At 34.2% G+C, this 19083-nt stretch overlaps 1 protein-coding gene across 1 annotated transcript; it reads left to right on the top strand.

Annotated features, from left to right (window-relative positions):
* Positions 1 to 9746: 9746 nt before the first annotated feature.
* On the top strand, positions 9747 to 11598 carry LOC127096125 (uncharacterized). The gene is made up of 4 exons (XM_051034738.1): positions 9747 to 9822; positions 9913 to 10125; positions 10720 to 11011; positions 11412 to 11598. Exons 1-4 carry the CDS (start codon positions 9747 to 9749, stop codon positions 11596 to 11598), a joined length of 768 nt encoding a protein of 255 aa, XP_050890695.1.
* The last annotated feature ends 7485 nt before the right edge of the window (positions 11599 to 19083 follow it).

The raw sequence follows: 19083 nt of genomic DNA on the forward strand, positions 1-19083 counted from the left end.
GATGTCACATCATGTGTCACAACATCATAGGGAAAGACAACATAAAGGAAAACACCAAAGATGGAGATGTCATTACTGTGGAAAATTTGGCCACATAAAACCATTCTGCTTTAAGTTGTATGGCTATCCTAGTCCTTCTCATCATCAACCTAGACCCAAACACCACATGCCTGTCAACAGAAAACAATGGGTTCCTAGGACTGGTGCTACTAACCTGATAGCTCACACTTCCTTTAGAGTTTCAGCCAAAGAAGACTGGTACTTTGACAGTGGATGCTCCAGACACATGACTGGAAGCAAAAACTTGCCTGACCTTCATTCTCATGCCACCAGCTATGTAACCTTTGGTGATGTAGAAAAAGGTGAAATCAAGGGGATTGGAAAGCTAAACTACCCTGGAGTCCCTAACCTTGACAATGTGCTACTTGTTAAAGTACTGACTGCAAACCTAATCAGCACCAGTCAACTGTGTGACCAAGGTCTAAATGTAAACTTCACAAAAACTGAATGTCTGATTACTAATAAATAAAATGAAATGATCATGAAAGGAGTCAGGTCTAAGGACAACTGCTATATGTGGAGTTCTCAAGAAACTGATCATTCATCAATGTGTACTCTAGCCAAAAAAGAAGAAGTGAAGTTATGGCATCAAAAATTGGGCCATCTGCATCTTAAAGGAATGAAGAGGATTATATCTGTTGAAGCTGTCAGAGGAATCCCAAACTTGAAAATTGATGAAGGAAGAGTTTGTGGGGAGTGTCAGATTGGAAAACAGACAAAGATGTCACATCAGAAGCTCAGATATGACACCACTTCCAGAGTGCTGTAACTTCTCCACATGGACTTGATGGGACCTATGCAGGTGGAAAGTTTTGGTGGGAAAAAGTATGCTTATGTGGTGGTGAATGACTTCTCCAGATACACCTGGGTCAACTTTATAAGGGAAAAATCTGATGTATTTGAGGTATTCAAAGATCTTTGCCTAAGACTTCAAAGAGAAAAAGAAAGTCAGGTTATCAGAATCAGAAGCGATCATGGGAAAGAATTTGAGAACAACAAATTTGCTGGATTCTGTTCATCTGAAGGAATTAGTCATGAGTTCTTATCTCCCATTACCCCTCAACAAAATGGTGTGGTAGAAAGGAAAAATAGAACTCTTCAAGAATCTGCCAGAGCTATGATTCATGCTAAGAAATTGCCCTACCACTTCTAGGCTGAAGCTATGAATACAGCCTGCTATGTTCACAACAGAGTAACCTTAAAGAAAGGGACTCCTACTACTTTATATGAAGGCTGGAAAGGAAGAAGACCTACTGTCAAATACTTCCATGTGTTTGGTAGTAAATGTTATATCCTGACTGATCGTGAACAAAGAAGGAAGATGGATCCCAAGAGTGATGAAGGAATATTTCTGGGTTACTCAACAAACAGCAGAGCATTTAGAGTCTTTAATTCCAGAACAAAAGTAATGATGGAATCTATCAATGTTGTGGTTGATGATCAACAGACTGATGTCACAGACGATGTTGAGACATCTCTAAATGATGCCCCAGCTGATTTCCCAGACAAAAGTAATGAGAGTGAACTCACTCAAGATGAACCTGAAGTTGACAAAATTAATAAGGGACCCTCTATCAGAATTCAGAAGGATCATCCTAAAGATCTCATTATAGGAGACCCAAATAAAGGGATCACAACTAGATCAAGGGAAGTGATCTCACATGGTTGTTTTGTGTCCAAGATTGAGCCTAGGAATGTCAAGGAAGCCTTGACTGATGAATTATGGATCAATGCCATGCAGAAAGAGTTAGGCCAATTCAAGAGAAATGAAGTATGGGAACTAGTTCCAAGACCTGAAGGAATAAATGTCATTGGAACAAAGTGGGTTTACAAGAATAAATCTGATGAACAAGGGGTGGTTACTAAAAATAAAGCAAGATTAGTAGCACAAGGATACACTCAAGTTGAAGGAGTTGACTTTGATGAAACATTTGCCCCTGTAGCTCGCCTTGAGTCCATTAGACTATTGCTTGGAGTGGCATGTATTCTGAAGTTTGAACTGTTCCAAATGGATGTAAAAAGTGCCTTCTTGAATGGTTACTTAAATGAGGAAGTGTATGTTGAACAACCTAAAGGGTTTACAGATCCAAATCTTCCAAAGCATGTGTATAAGTTGAGGAAAGCCCTCTATGGTTTGAAACAAGCTCCTAGGGCTTGGTATGATAGACTCACAGTGTTTCTCATTGACAATGGATACAGGAAGGGAGGCATTGATAAGACCTTATTTGTGAAAAATGAAGGAGGAAAACTCATGGTGGCTCAGATATATGTGGATGATATTTTGTTTGGTGGGATGTCAGATAAGATGGTCAAACATTTTGTTAAACAAATGCAGTCTGAATTTGAAATGAGCCTTGTTGGAGAGCTAACCTATTTTCTTGGGCTACAAGTCAAGCAGATGGAAGATTCTATCTTTCTATCTCAAAGCAAATATGCCAAAAACATTGTTAAGAAGTTTGGCATTGATAATGCAAGTCATAAAAGGACACCTGCTCCTACTCATCTGGACGTCTCTAAAGATGAAAGTGGTGTTAGTGTAGATCAAAGTCTCTATAGAAGCATGATAGGGAGTCTGCTATATCTCACAGCAAGCAGACCTGACATTGCTTTTGCTATAGGTGTTTGTGCTAGATATCAAGCTGAACCAAAAGTCAGTCACATAAACCAAGTGAAAAGGATACTGAAATATGTCAATGGCACCAGTGACTATGGGATGTTGTACACTCATGGATCTGGATCTATGCTGACTGGATATTGTGATGCTGATTGGGCTGGAAGTGCTGATGATAGGAAAAGCACATCAGGAGGATGCTTCTTCTTGGGGAACAACTTAATATCATGGTTTAGTAAGAAACAAAATTGTGTCTCTGTCCACTGCTGAAGCTGAATACATAGCAGCTGGAAGTAGTTGTTCTCAATTGGTTTGGATGAAACAGATGCTAACTGAATACAATGTCACGCAAGATGTCATGACATTGTACCGTGACAACCTGAGTGCTATAAATATTTCTAATAATCCTATTCAGAACAACAGGACAAAACATATTGATATCCGTCATCATTTTATTAGAGAACTAGTGGAAGATAAAATCATAGCCCTGGAGCATGTCGCTACTGAAATGCAGTTAGATGATATATTTACAAAGGCTTTGGATGCAAATCAATTTGAATCTCTAAGAGGGAAATTATGGATTTGTATTTATGAGACTTTGTAGCAATTAATTTGGAGTGGAAAAGGTAATAAAAATATTGTCTGCCCACTTGAAATAAAGTGCCCCATTTATGGTAAATCATCACCTAGTATTGGAAATTCCATCTATTGCCATTTCACACGCAAGCTCTACTCAAACATTTCCAACTTCCTGCGACTTCATCAAACTTCTCTGTTAGGGCAACTGAAACCTTTCCACAAAAACAACAAGATGTCACAACATCCAACACCATCTGGTTCTAAAACTACCAAACCTACTCACAAAGATAGAACACCTTCTATGGACTTTCTTGATGAAGATATTTTGGACGTGATTCCCCTGTCTGTCATTCCAGGCGAAGCTCCTGGCTCATCCGCCACTGCATGCTCTACTCAAGGTAACAGTTCTAATATCCCCTCCAGCTTTACTCATACTCCTAGTTCTAAGGACGACATGCATCACACTGATCGTGTCATAAGAAACCTAGTCACTAGGATTCTCAATGAAGGACATTCTGTAAAAGGAGTTTCTACTCGTATATCAAGAAGGGACCCCTCTCCTGAGGTTGGACCTCATAATGAGAAGGATGATGATTCCTCTAGGTCTGAAAAAGATATGGCTGCTGAAGGTTTGTGCTCCTTAGGGAAAACTTTGTTTGGTAAGAAACCTGTGGCATCATCTACTGCCAATGCTTCACAGTGTAAGAAGCATGATTCTGCAAAGAAGGTGATTAGCCTAGAAGTTGATAGTTTGGATGATCAAGATGATAGCTTGCTTCATCACTTGAAGCCTAGTGTGGCTAAGAGGATGAAGACCAGAAAGGGTAGGTCTATGGATGAAATGATGTCAGCCAAAACTGCTAAGAAGGCTACTGCTGTAGGCCCCTCAAAGTCTTGGAGCAAAGTTGAGGTGAAGAAGAGGAAAGTGAGAGAAATTTCTGAGTCAGATGAAGATGTTGAAGAAGATGTCCCTGACATCTCCCCTGTCAAGAGGACAACTGTTAGGAAGTCCCCTACAAAAGTTGTTGTTGCACACCTGGACAATATTTCTTTCCATCTTGAAGATGGAGCAGCAAAATGGAAGTTTGTAATCCAAAGGAGGGTGGCGGTGGAGAGAGAAATAGGCAAGGATGATGTGGAGGTCAAAGAGGTCATGGACCTGATTAAAACTGCTGGATTAATGAAAACTGTTGTTGGGTTATCTCAGTGTTATGAAGGACTGGTTAAAGAATTTGTGGTCAACATTCCTGAGGACATTGTTGATAAAAACAACAAAGAATTTTGCAAAGTGTTTGTAAGAGGGAAGTGTATCACATTTTCTCCAACTGTGATTAATAAGTTTTTAGGAAGAGGAACAGAAGGTGCATGTGAACTGGAAGCCACAGACAATGAGGTCTGTAGGGAAATAACTACAAGACAGGTCAAGGAGTGGCCTAGTAAGAAGCATCTCCCTGCTGCGAAGCTGACTGTGAAATATGCTATTCTGCACAAGATAGGGTCAGCAAATTGGGTGCCTACCAACCACATCTCTACAATTTCAAATTCCCTTGGAAGGTTCATCTTTGTTGTTGGTACCAAGATGAAATTTGATTATGGTAGATTTTTGTTTGAACAAATTGTCAAACATGCTTCTACAAATGCAGTAAAGCTGCCCATAGCTTTTCCCTCAATGATTTGTGGGATTATCCTGAGCCAGCACCCTGGAATTTTGAGCACAAATGATCTTCCTAGTAGAAGAAAACCTCCTATATCAGTTCATTACAAATTGTTTGAAGGAAGTCATGTCGAAGACATTGTCATGACATCTGCTGTGAAAAAGCCAGCCTCAAAAGATGGCCGTATTGCTGAGCTGAAAGAAACTTGTAAAGAATTGGATACTGGGATAAGGGTAACAACAACCAGGAAGGAAGCTTTGGAGGCTCTGATTGAAAGCTTGGAGCAAGCTGAAAGAGAGAATGTTGGACAGGCCAAGGAAACAGAAGCCCAAACCTCTAGTGAGAGGTCTGAATCTAAAGATGAAACAAGTGGCAGTTCTGGTTCTGATGCTGATGAAGATGCAAGCTCCTCTAACTAGTTTTGTTGAAGTTGTTCCCCACTCTTCTGATGATGTGTTGTGATGGATGTTCTGGTGTTTCTTTTGATAGTCATGTTCTGCTACCTTGATGTATTTTTTCTGGGTTGTTTTTGGTTTTTCTGGATTTTTATCTCAGCTTGTATAGTTGTGTGTGTTCTGGGATCTGTAACACTTAACAATCTGCTTTGACGTTCTTTTTGACTAATAGACATTTATTTTGTCTCTTTGGTCTATTTTGGCTAAAAAGGGGGATAAGTAGAAAAAGTAGCTGTGTTATACTATAAACAGATGACAAATGATGTTGAAGATGATGTATGTTGGAGATAATCTGTTTAGTGTACAGGTGATGTTAAAGGTGATGTTAGATGGGGAGGTATATGTTACAAGTGATGTTGAAGGTGATGTTAGATGGGGAGGTATATGTTACAGGTGATGTTGAAGGTGATGTTATATGGGTAGGTGTATGTTACAGGTGATGATAAAAAGGAGAAGTGTCCTGTCTGTGTTGAGCAGACTGAGGGGGAGGTGGAGCACAAGCGCATGTGTGTTTAATATGTGTTTACTAGTTGCTATCTTAGCTAGTAATGTGTGTTTTATCACTTCTGCTGCTAAACTGATACTGTGATTATTCTCTTGTGAAACAAATGATCTGATGTATGTTTTAGCCAAAATTTGCCAAAGGGGAAGTTTGTTGGTTTTATGTGTTGGCATCAATTTTGGTAAAACCTAGAGTTTTCACAAGTTGTCACAAGTGTTGTCTTGACATGAGATAACAGGTTCCTGCAGGGTGTTTAAAATGTGAATATGCAGGATTTTGCTGAGATGTCAGACCCGATGTCAAGACATCTATATACAGAACATTCAGTCTGAATGTTATGTATTGTGTGATTGCGCTTTTTATGCTAATCTATGTGTAATTGATGTGATGATTGAACGCGCCATTCAATCAATAATTAAAACCAGAGTGATTTATTTTCCAACAAGATATGATCAACTGTCATAAAAAGATACGAATGGAAAATAGTTTTAGGGTTTTATGATGTCCAAGCCCAGCCAAACACTTCTATATAAAGGGCATGGAAAACCCGGTTTTAAAACACAAGAAATAACGAACGAAATAGTGAGAGAGAATAAGGGTTTTATTCTTGTGTGGTCGTGTGTATTGTGAGCCATTCATTCATCCATAGATGATTGAATTGGACTGACTTTTGAGTTGTAATTTGTCCATTCTAAGCTTTGAAGCATGTGTGTGTTTACTTGGTTGAAACTTTTAAGCAAGATCAAGTATGTGTTCTTGAAGAGTGTCTTCTTTCATTGTAATATTTATTTTTACATCACTGTTGTGATTGAGGGGGAATGAGTAGGATCTCTTATCTAAGAGTTCTTAGATAGAAGTCACACGGGTAGAGATTAGGTGAAAAGACTGTAACTCGAAGTTGTTTACTGAGAGTCTTTGAACTAATTCTGTTTAGTGGATTTCCTTCCTGGCTTGGTAGCCCCCAGACATAGGTGAGTTTGCACTGAACTGGGTTAACAATTGCTTGTGTCACTTGTACTACTGTTCTTTATCTTTTATCCTGTTTATATTGTTCAGATATTAGTGTCGTGACATTACCTTCGACATCTTATATCTGATACCAGAATTTCAAAGAGGAAATAAGTTAGAATTATTTTATTAGTTAAGATAATGATTTGATTTTTATTATTTAAATGAAATAAAAGAAATAAGAATGTGTAGAAAAATTAAGGGCAAATTGGTAAATATGAAATAAGTTGGAGGGTAGAAGAGGGAAAGTATAATTAGGGGAAAATAGGTTTATTAGAAAAAGAGAGAAGTGAGAAAAAAAACCAGTTTTCATTGTACGTAAAAACTTGGAAAAGAGGAGAAGGAGACTAGGGCAAGAAAATGCATAGTAAGAGCACCCATTGGTAGAGCTTGAAAGAATTTTTGCAAAATATCTAAGGTAAGGGTGGGGAATTATTTTCAATAATGGGTATATGTATGAATGGTAGAGTGGATAGACTCTTAATCTCCTATATAGTTTGTTCTTCATTTGAGTTATGATGAATATTGATGGAAATCTGATGATAATTTTATTTTTACATGTCATAATGTGAATTGCAATTGTATGTTGACATGTTGTTGATGTGTTCTTGGAATCAATTGAATCCATGAAAGTCGATATGATATTGAATGATTTAGGACATGAGTCTAAGTGTTAATCCATGAGAAAACTGGATAGATTGATGATAATTGTTGAGATATATCTATTATTCTTGTTAGAAAATACATGAGAATATTTTGGAATGAACAAAATTGGAACTGGTTGGTGGTTGAAGTCGAAAAATGGAAGAAAAATCATGTAATAGAGAAAACTGTAATTTTTAGAAAAAACAACAGTGACAATCGATTGCATTAGTTGAAAATTTGAAAAGAAATAACAGTACAATCGATTGCATAAAATTACAATCAATTGTCATGCCTAGCAGAGTGATTTTTACGAAGTCAGTAGCGAAATATATTTTAGTGACAATCGATTGCATCAAATGACAATCGATTGCACCAGACCAAATAGTGAAAATTATGCTTTTGTTTTTATTGTGTTTTCCGATGATTTTGGCCGTATTTTTTAATCCGTAAGTCCAAACGAGATTCTATTTGAAGTGTTGGAAAGGTAACACACAGAGCTAGCTCATGGTAGTGCTTAATGTAATGTTTGAGTTGTAGTCATTTAACTAATATAGGGATGTTTGTGATGATTTGTATGATAGGTTACCAAATCGTTATGTTTATACGGTGATGTGTTATGGTTTTTATGAAGTAACCTGAATGAATTCTTTGATGAATTTGCTTACGAGTTACGAGTATGAGTTGATAAATTATACATGTTGATATGTGTATTGTTGAGTTAAAGGTGAGTTGTATGTATGTGAGTTAATAATTTTATTGAGTTGAATTATTATATGTGCCCGAGTTGTGTTGCTATGACGAGATGTTAAACATTGAGAATACGTATGAAAGATGAGAATATTGTGAATATGTATTATTTTTATTTATGTATATTGTATTGTTGCATGTTTGAAATATAATTATGTTGATATGAATTATTAACATGCTTGTATTGCATTGTTGATTGATAATGCGTATTTGTTGATTTTGGTGTGATGTAATCCAAATAGTGGATTACTTGAGTTGTCAATACGTTTATGTTAGGATTAGATAGGGGTCTTAACGTATTGATATTGGTGATATGATCATGCATCATAAGAGTTATGTTAAGAGGCATGTCTGCTAGTTCAGAGATGGTACTAGTGGCTTGTACCAAGCTTAGAGAGGGGGCTTGGAGCTAAGAGAGGGGGCTCATGGGTTCAGAGAGGGGACCCGGTTCTAGAGAGAACCAAACATTGAGTTGGTACCTCATACATATACATTGATTTGCATAATTGAGTTGCATAGAGTTACATCGTGTTTCATAAAGTTGCATTTTGAGTATGAGATGCATAATGAGATAAATTGATATGATATTGATGTTGTGTGTAACTGGTGTGTGATTGGTATATGAATGAGTTGCGATTGATGATTTGGTGTGAGAATGTAATTGTATATTATGATTTGGAATTGTGTAGGTTATGATATGTGTTGAGATCCTACCTTGCAGTATATGCCTGTTATTATTGAATGTGATTTCTCACCCTTTTTTTTCATGTTGCCTATACATGGGAATCATGCAGATACTCGAGAGTAGAGTCTCTGCTATGAGTGGACGCTTGTTCCTGGAATTTTTTATTTTGATTCCTTTATTTTAGCTTTGGTTATGCTCTAATGTGTAAGACGGGGGAGCAATTTAATTGTTTTATGTTGAGATTTCTGAGAGACGACATATGCTCTTGTATTTTATGTTTTGGTGTGATAAGCATTTGAAGAAGACTTACAAGTAAATGCTTTTTAATTATGACATGAGATTTATTATGAGGTTTAGATTGACGTGTTAATTGAGTATTTCCGCTACGATGATATCCTAAGTGAAGGTGAGCATGCGATGACAAGTGTTGTATTTTTATTTAATTAAGTGTTACATGACCAGTAGGTGATGCTTCGAGATGTGTAATCATCCTATGTGTGAATATTGTGAAAAATATATGATTTAATTATAATTATACATTGGGAAAATAAGGTGTTACATAATTGGTATCATAGCAGGTCTGTCCATCCGACCAAGTTGTTGTAATGTTATTTGTTGCCTAGTATGTGACATGTGTGTGAAACACTGTCAGTACTCGTTTATTTTTCTAATCACTTGTTGGTAGGATTAGGGTTGAAACAAGTGGGGGAGAAGATTTTTATTCTTTGATATGTTCTAGGTGTGAAGGATTAGTTCATCGTGTCGCCGAATACAAGGGTGTCAATTGTTGGATGAGTCAATGTTGTTTCCAAAGTTTGTTGAAGAGGAAGATATATTTGTATCAGCTAAGCAAGTAAGACAGTCTGTAAGGGATGGTACGCAAGTGTTGGTGTTGTTACCCTAGTTAGAAGCCAAGAGCAAGTGGGTAGTTTGTGATCTTCCGGTTGTTTGTGATTTCCCATAAGTGTTTCTTGAAGACATTAGTGATTTGCCGCCAGAGCGCGAGGTTGAGTTTGCTATAGATTTGGTACCAGGTATGAGTCCGATGGCAATGGCTCCTTATCGAATGTCGGCTTCAGATTTGAGTGAGCTGAAGAAGCAAGTAGAGGATTTGATTGAAGAGAATTTTAATGTTTCGCCATGGGGTGCGCCAGTGTTGTTAGTCAGGAAGAAAGATGGTAGTATGAGTTTGTGTGTCGACTACCGATAGTTGAACAAAGTAAATATTAAGAACAAGTATCCACTTCCAAGGATTGATGATTTGATGGTCCAGTTAGTAGGTGCTTGTTTTTTTAGTAAGACTTATTTGAGATCCGGGTATCATTAGATTCATGTGAGGATCGAAGATATTCCGAAGACTGCATTCAGAACGACGTACATTCATTATGAGTATTATGTAATGCTATTTGGTGTGTCTAATGCTTCTGGTGTATTCATGGAGTATATGAATAAATAAATTCATCAGTATTTGGATAAGTTTGTGGTAGTGTTTATCGATGATATCCTGATTTATTCGAATATGGATGAAGAGCATGTTGAACATATGAGAGTTGCATTGAAGATGTTGCGAGAAAAGCAATTATATGTTAAGTTATCCAAGTGCGAGTTTTGGTTAAGAGAAGTGAGTTTCCTCGGTCATGTGATTTCTAGTGGAGTTATTCTTGTTGATCCTTCGAAGGTCGAGGTTGTGTTGTAGTGGGAGACTCTGAAGTCTATCACCGAAATTCAAAGTTTTCTTGGATTAGCTGGTTATTATCGAAAGTTCATTGAAGGCTTTTCTAAGTTGGCCTTGCCGTTAACTCAACTAACTAGGAAGGGCCATGCGTATTTGTGGGATGTGAAATATGCAAAGACTTTTCAAGAGCTTAAGAAGAGGTTGACGTCGGCTCCAATGTTGATTCTGCCAAGTCCAAGTGAATCTTTTGTCGTGTCTTTTGATGCTTCTAAGATGGGTCTGGGTGGTGTGTTGATGCAGAATGGACAAGTTGTGGCTTATGCTTCGAGAAAACTTGGAGTTCATGAAAATAATTGTCTTACACATAATTTAGAGATGGTTTTCATCATGTTCACACTTAATATTTGGAGACATTATTTGTTTGGCTCTAGATTTGAAGTGTTCAGTGATCATAAGAGTCTGAAGTACATGTTCGATTAAAATGAGTTAAATATGAGACGAAGGAGATGGCTTGAGTTGTTGAAGGACTATGATTTTGGTTTGATTACCATTCGAGTAAGGCTAATGTTGTAGTTGATGCATTGATTAGGAAGTCTTTACATATGTCAATGTTGATAGTCAGAGAGTTAGAATTGATCGAGCAGTTCAGATACATGAGTTTGGTATATGAAGAGACTCTTAATAGTGTGAAGCTATGTATGTTGAAGCTTACTAAATAATGTTCTTGAAAAGATTAAATAAGGTCATATGACTGATTTGATATTTGTTAATCAATTAGCTTTAATTCAGAATCGATGAGAATGGTATGATCAGATTCAGAGATAGGATTTGTGTTCCTGATGTGCCTGAACTTAAGAAGAGTATTCTTGAGGAAGGACACCGAAGTGGTCTAAGCATTCATCTTGGTGCTACGAAGATGTATCAAGATTTGAAGAAGATCTTTGAGTGGTCTGGAATGAAAAAAGGAGGTTGCTAGATTTTTGTATGCGTGTTTGACTTGCAAGAAGTAAAAAGTTGAGCATCAGAAATTGTCAAGTTGATAAAGTCGTTGCCCATTCCTGAGTGGAAATGGGATAACATTTCGATGGACTTTGTGTCTGGATTTCAATGGACAGTGAAGGGTTTTGATACTATTTGGGTTATTATGGATAGGTTGACTAAATTGGTTAATTTCATTCCCCAATTCGACTTAACCATCCGTTAGAGAAGTTAACAGAGTTGTATATTAAGGGGATTGTCAGTTTGCATGAGATTTCATCCAGTATTATATCTGACAGAGATATGAGGTTTACGTCGAGATTATAGGAGAGTTTACAAAAGGCTTTAGGTACGAATCTGTGTTTGAGTTCTACTTATCATCGCAAATGGATGGTCAAACAAAGAGGACTATCCAATTCTTAGAAGAATTGTTGAGAGCTTATGTGTTAGAATAAGGAGGTGCTTGGGGGTAGTTTTCTACCGTTGATTGAGTTTACCTACAACAATAGTTTCCATTCGAGCATTAGAATGCAATCATGAGGCTTTGTATGGTAGGAGGTGTAGAACACCTTTGTGTTGGTACGATTCGGGAGAGGGCGATGTGATTGGACTTAAGATCATCCAAAAAACCACAGAGAAGATAAAAGTGATTCAGGAGAAGATGATAGCTTCTTATAGTATCCAAAATAGTTATCATGATAAGTTAAGGAGAACACTTGAGTTATGAGAGGGAAATCACATGTTTATGAGGGTTACTCTGGTAATTGATGTTGGTCGAGCTTCGAAGTCTCGAATGCTTACTATGTGTTTTATCAGTTTATACAAGAATTTACAGAGGATATGAGAGGTTGCCTATAAAATTTATTTACCATAGTTACTTGCTAATCTCCATAATGTGTTTCATGTGTCTCAGTTGAGTAGATACATTCCAGATTCTTCTCATGTGGTCCAAGTGGATGATGTGTAGGTGAGAGATAACCTGACTATTGAGACATCACCCATGCAGATAGAGGATCAAGAAGTGAATCAGTTGAGTGGTAAAGAGATTACCTTGATAAAGGTAGCTTGGGGAGGACCGACTAGTGGAAACGCGAGTTGGGCGATTGAGAGCCAGATGAGAGATTCCTATCCAAATTTGTTCACTTGAGGTGATTTTCGAGGGCGAAAATTGTTTAAGTGGGGGAGAGTTGTAACACTCAAATTTAGATTATTTATGAATTTGTATATTTAATTAATTATTGAGCTATGTTAATTAAATAAATAAATTGTGATTCTTGTATGAGTATGTGGATCATGGGAAGGTGTAAAGAGTAATTAGAGAAATAGGAAATAAATTAGAATTACTTTATTAGTTAAAATAATGATTTGATTTTTATTATTTAAATAAAATAAAAGAAATAAGAATGTGTAGAGAAATTAAGGGCAAGCTAGTAATTATAAGAATAAGTTGATATAAATTAGGAGAAAATAAGTTTATTAGAAAAAGAGAGAAGTGTGAAGAGAATCACTTTTCATTGTACGTATAAACATGGAAAAGAGGAGAAGGAGGCTAGGGCAAGAAAAAACATAGGAAAATCCCCCATTGATAGAACTTGAAAGAATTTTTGCAAGAGAAATCTAAGGTAAATATGGGGAATTGTTTTTAATAATAGGTATATGTATGAAGGGTAGAGTGGAGGACTCTAAATCCTCTATAGAGTTTGTTATTTCTTTGAGATATGATGAATGTTGATGAAAATTTGATGATAATTCTGTTTTTTATATGTCATGATATGAATTACAATTGTGTGTGTTGACATGTTATTGATGTGTTCTTGGAATCAATTGAATCCATGAAAATTAATATGAGATTGAATGATTTAGGGCATGAATGTAAGTGTAAATCCACGAGAAAAATGGATATATTTATGATCATTGTTGAGATATATGTATTGATCTTGTTAATAAATATATGTGGATGTTTTTGAATGAACAAAATTAGAACTGGTTGGTGGTTGAAGCTGGAAAATGGAGGAAAAATTACGTAACATGGAAAACTGGAATTTTTATAAAAAAACAACAGTAACAATCGATTGCATAAAATGACAAACAATTGCATTAATTGAAATTTTGAAAAGAAATAACACTGCAATCAATTCCATAAAATGACAATCGATTTTCATGTCTAGAAAAGTGATTTTTTACGAAGTCAGAAGCGAAATGTATTTCAATGAAAATCGATTGCATCAAATAACAATTGATTGCACCAGGCCAAATAGTGAAAATTCTGCTTTTATTTTTATTGTGTTTTCCGATGATTTTGACCGTAACTTTTAATCCGTAAATCCAAACGAGATTCCATTTGAAGCGTTGGAAAGACAATGCACATAGCTACCTCATGGTAGTGCTTAATAAAATATTTGAGTTATAATCATTTACCTACCATATGGATGTTTGTGATGATTTGTATGATCGGTTACCGAATCATTATATTTATACGCTGATGTGCTGTGGTTTTGGTGAAGTAACATGAATGAATGCTATGATGAATTTGCTTACGAGTTGTGAGTATGAGTTGATAATTATACACGTTGAGGTATGTATTATTGAGTTAAATGTCAGTTGTATGTATGTGAGTTAATAATTTTATTAAGTTGAATTATTATATGTGCCTGAGTTGTGTTGCTATGACGAGATGTTAAGCATTGAGAGTAAATATGAAAGATGACAATGCAATGCATATAGATTATTTTGAGTTATGTGTGTTGTATTGTTTGGATTTGACTTATAAAAAAAATCAAAATTTGATCCTCATTTTTCACACAACAACATTAACTCATCGATTTTAGACCATTTCAAATTTTATACAATTTTAATTTTTGAAGTATTTTTGGATTTTTATTTAGGAATAAATGAATTTGAACACTCTTAATCAAAATAGAATAAAATCTCAACATAGATAATGGTATATTTCTTGTTATAGTAAGGATCAGTCCAATCAATCCAAGTCTCATATAATTTTAAAAAATAGGTTTAAAAATATTAATTTATATTGGGTTTTTTTTTAAATCAATAAAAATACATAGATTTTAAAAATAAATTATCATTTTACACCTCATTTTAAAAAATAGGTGTAAAAGAGATTTTAAAAAATTCTACATCAATTTGTTAAAAAAATAGATATAAAATATATATTTTTTTAAATCAAAGAAAAAATTTGAGATCCAATACCATAGCACATGCCGCACCTGCATGGACCAATCCAATTGTGAAGATTCATAAGTGCTTTTTTATATGCCATTGTTTGTAAAGTTCCTCATAATCCTCATTACTTTGTTAAGAATATATGAATATTATATGTTTCATTATTTTTCTCCCTCAGTACTTTTTATTACCGCTCCCTCTTTGAGAGTTTTTTCTAAACTACAAATAAGATTAAAGTTAATGGTTATGGCTCAATAGTATTGAGAGAACAATGACCAAGGATAACCACAAGATCAACTTACCCACATCATTTTTGAAATAAATTTCACTCATGTTATGATCATTTTCGAAACAAATTTTACTCATGCTATGAATATAATCTAAAATAGTCATGCATTCATGCATTTTTCACCTCCATCCTCCTCCCCATAGTAGGTGATACACATTATCAACCTTATAGGTTCAACTATTTCTATAAAGCACATTCATTTTGAAGCAAGATTTAATTGATGCATTATAAAATTGTTTTATTGATGAGTTGGTACATTATATTAAACCCAACGAGAAATTATTAATCTCACCCATTATATATTCTCGAAAAAATATGAACCCACATACATATATATTTCTCACATATATATATATATATATATATATATATATATATATATATATATATATATATATATATATATATATATATATATATATATATTTATATATATATATTTATATATATATATTTATTTATTTGTATTATAATAATAAATATATTTTTAAAATTAAATTAATCTTACATTTTCTTAAAGAATTATATTCTTGATAAACACTTTTATGTATTATTATTTTTAAAGAATTATATTCTTGATAAATACTTTTATGTATTATTATTATTATTATTATTATTAACTTTTATATATATATATATATATATTATATATATATATATATATATATATATATATATATATATATATATATATATATATATATATATATATATATATATATATATAATATAATAAACATAATGCTATGAAAAACTTTATTTTACCTTTTTTTCGTCCATCGGAATCTGGGAAGAAACATGTCTAATTACTTCTGGTTTTTGTTCATTCCTAATATATAGGAATGACAATTTAACTCATCTCCAATGGATACCCGTAAAATTATCTAAAATGGATAGGATAAAAATCCGCAAAAATGAGTATGGGTATGAGCTCGGATAATTACCCACGAAAATAAGCGGACGCGGGTATGGATATCTTGGTACCTACCCCATACTCGCACATTATATATTTATGTATTTTTATTTATATTTGCATATTTTAATTTATATTATTATATAAAAATGTATGACTATCAATTTTAAAAAGTATATCAATGTTAAACTATTACGTATTTAATATAAATGTTTGTTTATTTCAATAATAAATGGTTTGAAATTTTTTTAATGTTTTTAAAAACATAAAATTATATGATATTTAATAATTGATCTATGTATTTTTAATAGGAATGTAGATAACGGATACGAGTATGGGTACTTACATATTCACAGGGTACGAGTGCTAACGTTGGTGCCCAAGCGGGTATGGAATCAGGTAGAAAGATTTTTTTAAATTGAGGGTATGAAAATGATACTACAGTACCCTGCCCAAATCCTGTCCATTGTCATCCCTATTATCATTCTTGATATTTATTTGTCCTATTTAGATGTCAGCTCAATGTAAAATTAAATATTAAATAATGACCATAATTATTATTATTTATTTATATTTTTCATTTTTTTATAAATAAACTAGTTTTGATTATTTGAATTCCTTAATCTTGTCAAATGTGAGAAGCTTCTCATTATTAATCTTGCATTTGCAGATGATTTGCTTTTTTTTTCTTTTAGAGGAGACTACACTTCTGTTGATCTTATGACAAAGGTTTTTAACAATTTTTCCATGTCAACTGGCCTCAAAGTTAATCCATCTATGTGTAATATTTATTTTGGAGGTGTTGATGTTTAATGCCTTACATGAATAATCTCATCTCTATAATGCCATGACAAATTAACAAAACCGTTATTAACCAATCCCTTACGATATAACTCACTAATCACTACTCAGAGTTTCCTATCCCTAGTCCACTGGCGTAAGCACGAATAGGTGATACAACAGAGCGTTAATTCACTAGCCACTTTTTCTATTCCTAGTTAACCAACGTAAGCATGCGAATTTCCCTAGGTCTAACACATAGACTAATGATCAGTATTCCCTATGTGCCCACAATCAGATTAAAAGAGTATCTCACATAAAAATTATTACGAACAAGAAACAATTGAATAAAATTATAGATCAAAGAATTTATGCAAAGTCAAATCAGTATATTGCCCAACAATATTGAAACAAGTTCATCAAAACATAACCTAACCTAGAGAGAATTAGCTACTCATGATTGAAATTACAATACCAAATATATTAATAAGAGGTTTACATAAGAATTCCCTTGAAGAATTGACCTTCAATGGCTAAAATTCTCTCCAAATATTCCTTATGATGTTTTAAATAGTCATTTTCGTTTAAAGTTGCAGAATCCCTAAAAAAGTACTGAAATTCCCCCTTTAAAGCACTCTAAACGCGTCAGAAAAGCCCAGAAAACAGTCTATTGTGCGCGTGATACTTTTCTATTACGTGTGCGATACTTTCAAATTGCGTGTATGATTATTTCAGAATGTAGATATTTATCTTAGTTTCATTTTGCAAAAAACCTCGCGTCAAAACAAGTTACAGAACTCCATATATGATTAATTTATTAGACAAACGTCAAGATATAAATTATGCTGAAAATTGCTCGTTTCTTCACAATTTTTTCCGATTTCTTGGCTTTGCTCTGTTTCTTAGACTTCTTCATTTTCTTCATACATCTTCATATTTAGCTCATCTTTAACTTGATATTTCATCGAATTCATCGCAAATACTCATCAAAATCATGTAATGACAAATTGTCATCACAACCCCACACTTAATATGTTGCTTGTCCTTAAGTAACTCGTATGAAACTGCACATTTCAAATAAAATAATGAATTTGAATAGTAACGGATGAACATCACCAATTGTGTTACCTAATCATCATTTCAGATCTCGACTTCAATTGAGTAAATTTGGAAAATTTCTTCCAACACAACAAGTACTTAACCTGTCTCTCAGCTCACTAATTTTTTTACTCGAATTGACACGGTAATCACACAATCAACGTACAAAAATATTTTACTAGAAGTTTGTAAAATTTATAATAAAATCAATTAAATTCATCTAAACACACACTTTTGGAGGTCTTTCAAGGTTATAATGAGGCTTATGTCAAGGTAGGATAATTTGGGATAACAGGCTTAAATCTTTGGAGTTAGATACCTAGTTTTTCTTAATTTATCAAATTCCTTTTCATATCAACTCTTACTTAATTACTTTGGTACTAGAGATTAATATTTATGGTCATAAACATTGCTTTTCTCATATCTTTTTTGAAGTTGCTTTTGAATTTTTGGCCAAAATCTCTAGTACACCAACCCCAAACTTAAACTTTGCTCACTTTCAAGAGCAACCCCAAACTTATTCTTTTGCATATGACCAAGGAACTAAATTTTCTACCTAACTTTAAAGAGATGGTGGAAAGATTTAATCTTTCAAGTCAATTGGCTAATTGATGTGGCTATGTCACTGAAAGAAAAGGTTTAGGCTCAAAGTGGTTAGTAAAGGATATAAACATGATATACAAGTTATTTCAAAAAGGCTCAAAGTTTACAACAAATAAGTGCCTCAGTATGTATTTATCAAACAAATAGATTAAATCAGAAATAACGCAAATTCTTGAAAATAACAATTGTATGGATACTCTCCTAAGAAGCAAAAGTAAACAATGTAATATTTGGCTCAAACCTTACTAGTTGAGGTATCTGGAGATTGAGTACAAGGTAGCTGGTTGTTCGTTTCTTTCTCAACTCTTAATCCGCAATGAACTTTCTTGATGATCACATTTGTTTTTGATGATGCTTATGGTTCATTTGTTCACTACTAAAATTACAATTTTGTAAATTTGAAAGAAACAACAATAACAAACTTGTTTATTAAAGACAAACATAAATTTATTGGTACAAAGGGGAACCAAGTATTATAGCTAATACTCTAGATTGACTTGTTGGACGTTGTCATACCCTCAAATTTATCCTACCACATTTCACCTTCTTAAGCCCTACTCCACGAGCATACATACCACACATGTCATCTCATAAACATCTTTACTTAATCCACAAAT

Source organism: Lathyrus oleraceus, chromosome 6, assembly GCF_024323335.1.
Source record: "Lathyrus oleraceus cultivar Zhongwan6 chromosome 6, CAAS_Psat_ZW6_1.0, whole genome shotgun sequence".
Taxonomy (NCBI): Eukaryota; Viridiplantae; Streptophyta; class Magnoliopsida; order Fabales; family Fabaceae; genus Lathyrus; species Lathyrus oleraceus.

What these genes read in the sequence shown, in the direction of transcription:
- LOC127096125 (XM_051034738.1), top strand. Translation starts at nt 9,747, where the DNA reads ATGTTGTTTCCAAAGTTTGTTGAAGAGGAAGATATATTTGTATCAGCT. An exon ending in GTTAGTCAGGAAGAAAGATG is followed by an intron (nt 10,126 to 10,719) that starts GTAGTATGAGTT and finishes AGTTCATTGAAG; the next exon opens with GCTTTTCTAAGTTGGCCTTG. An exon ending in TTAGAGATGGTTTTCATCAT is followed by an intron (nt 11,012 to 11,411) that starts GTTCACACTTAA and finishes GCTTTAATTCAG; the next exon opens with AATCGATGAGAATGGTATGA.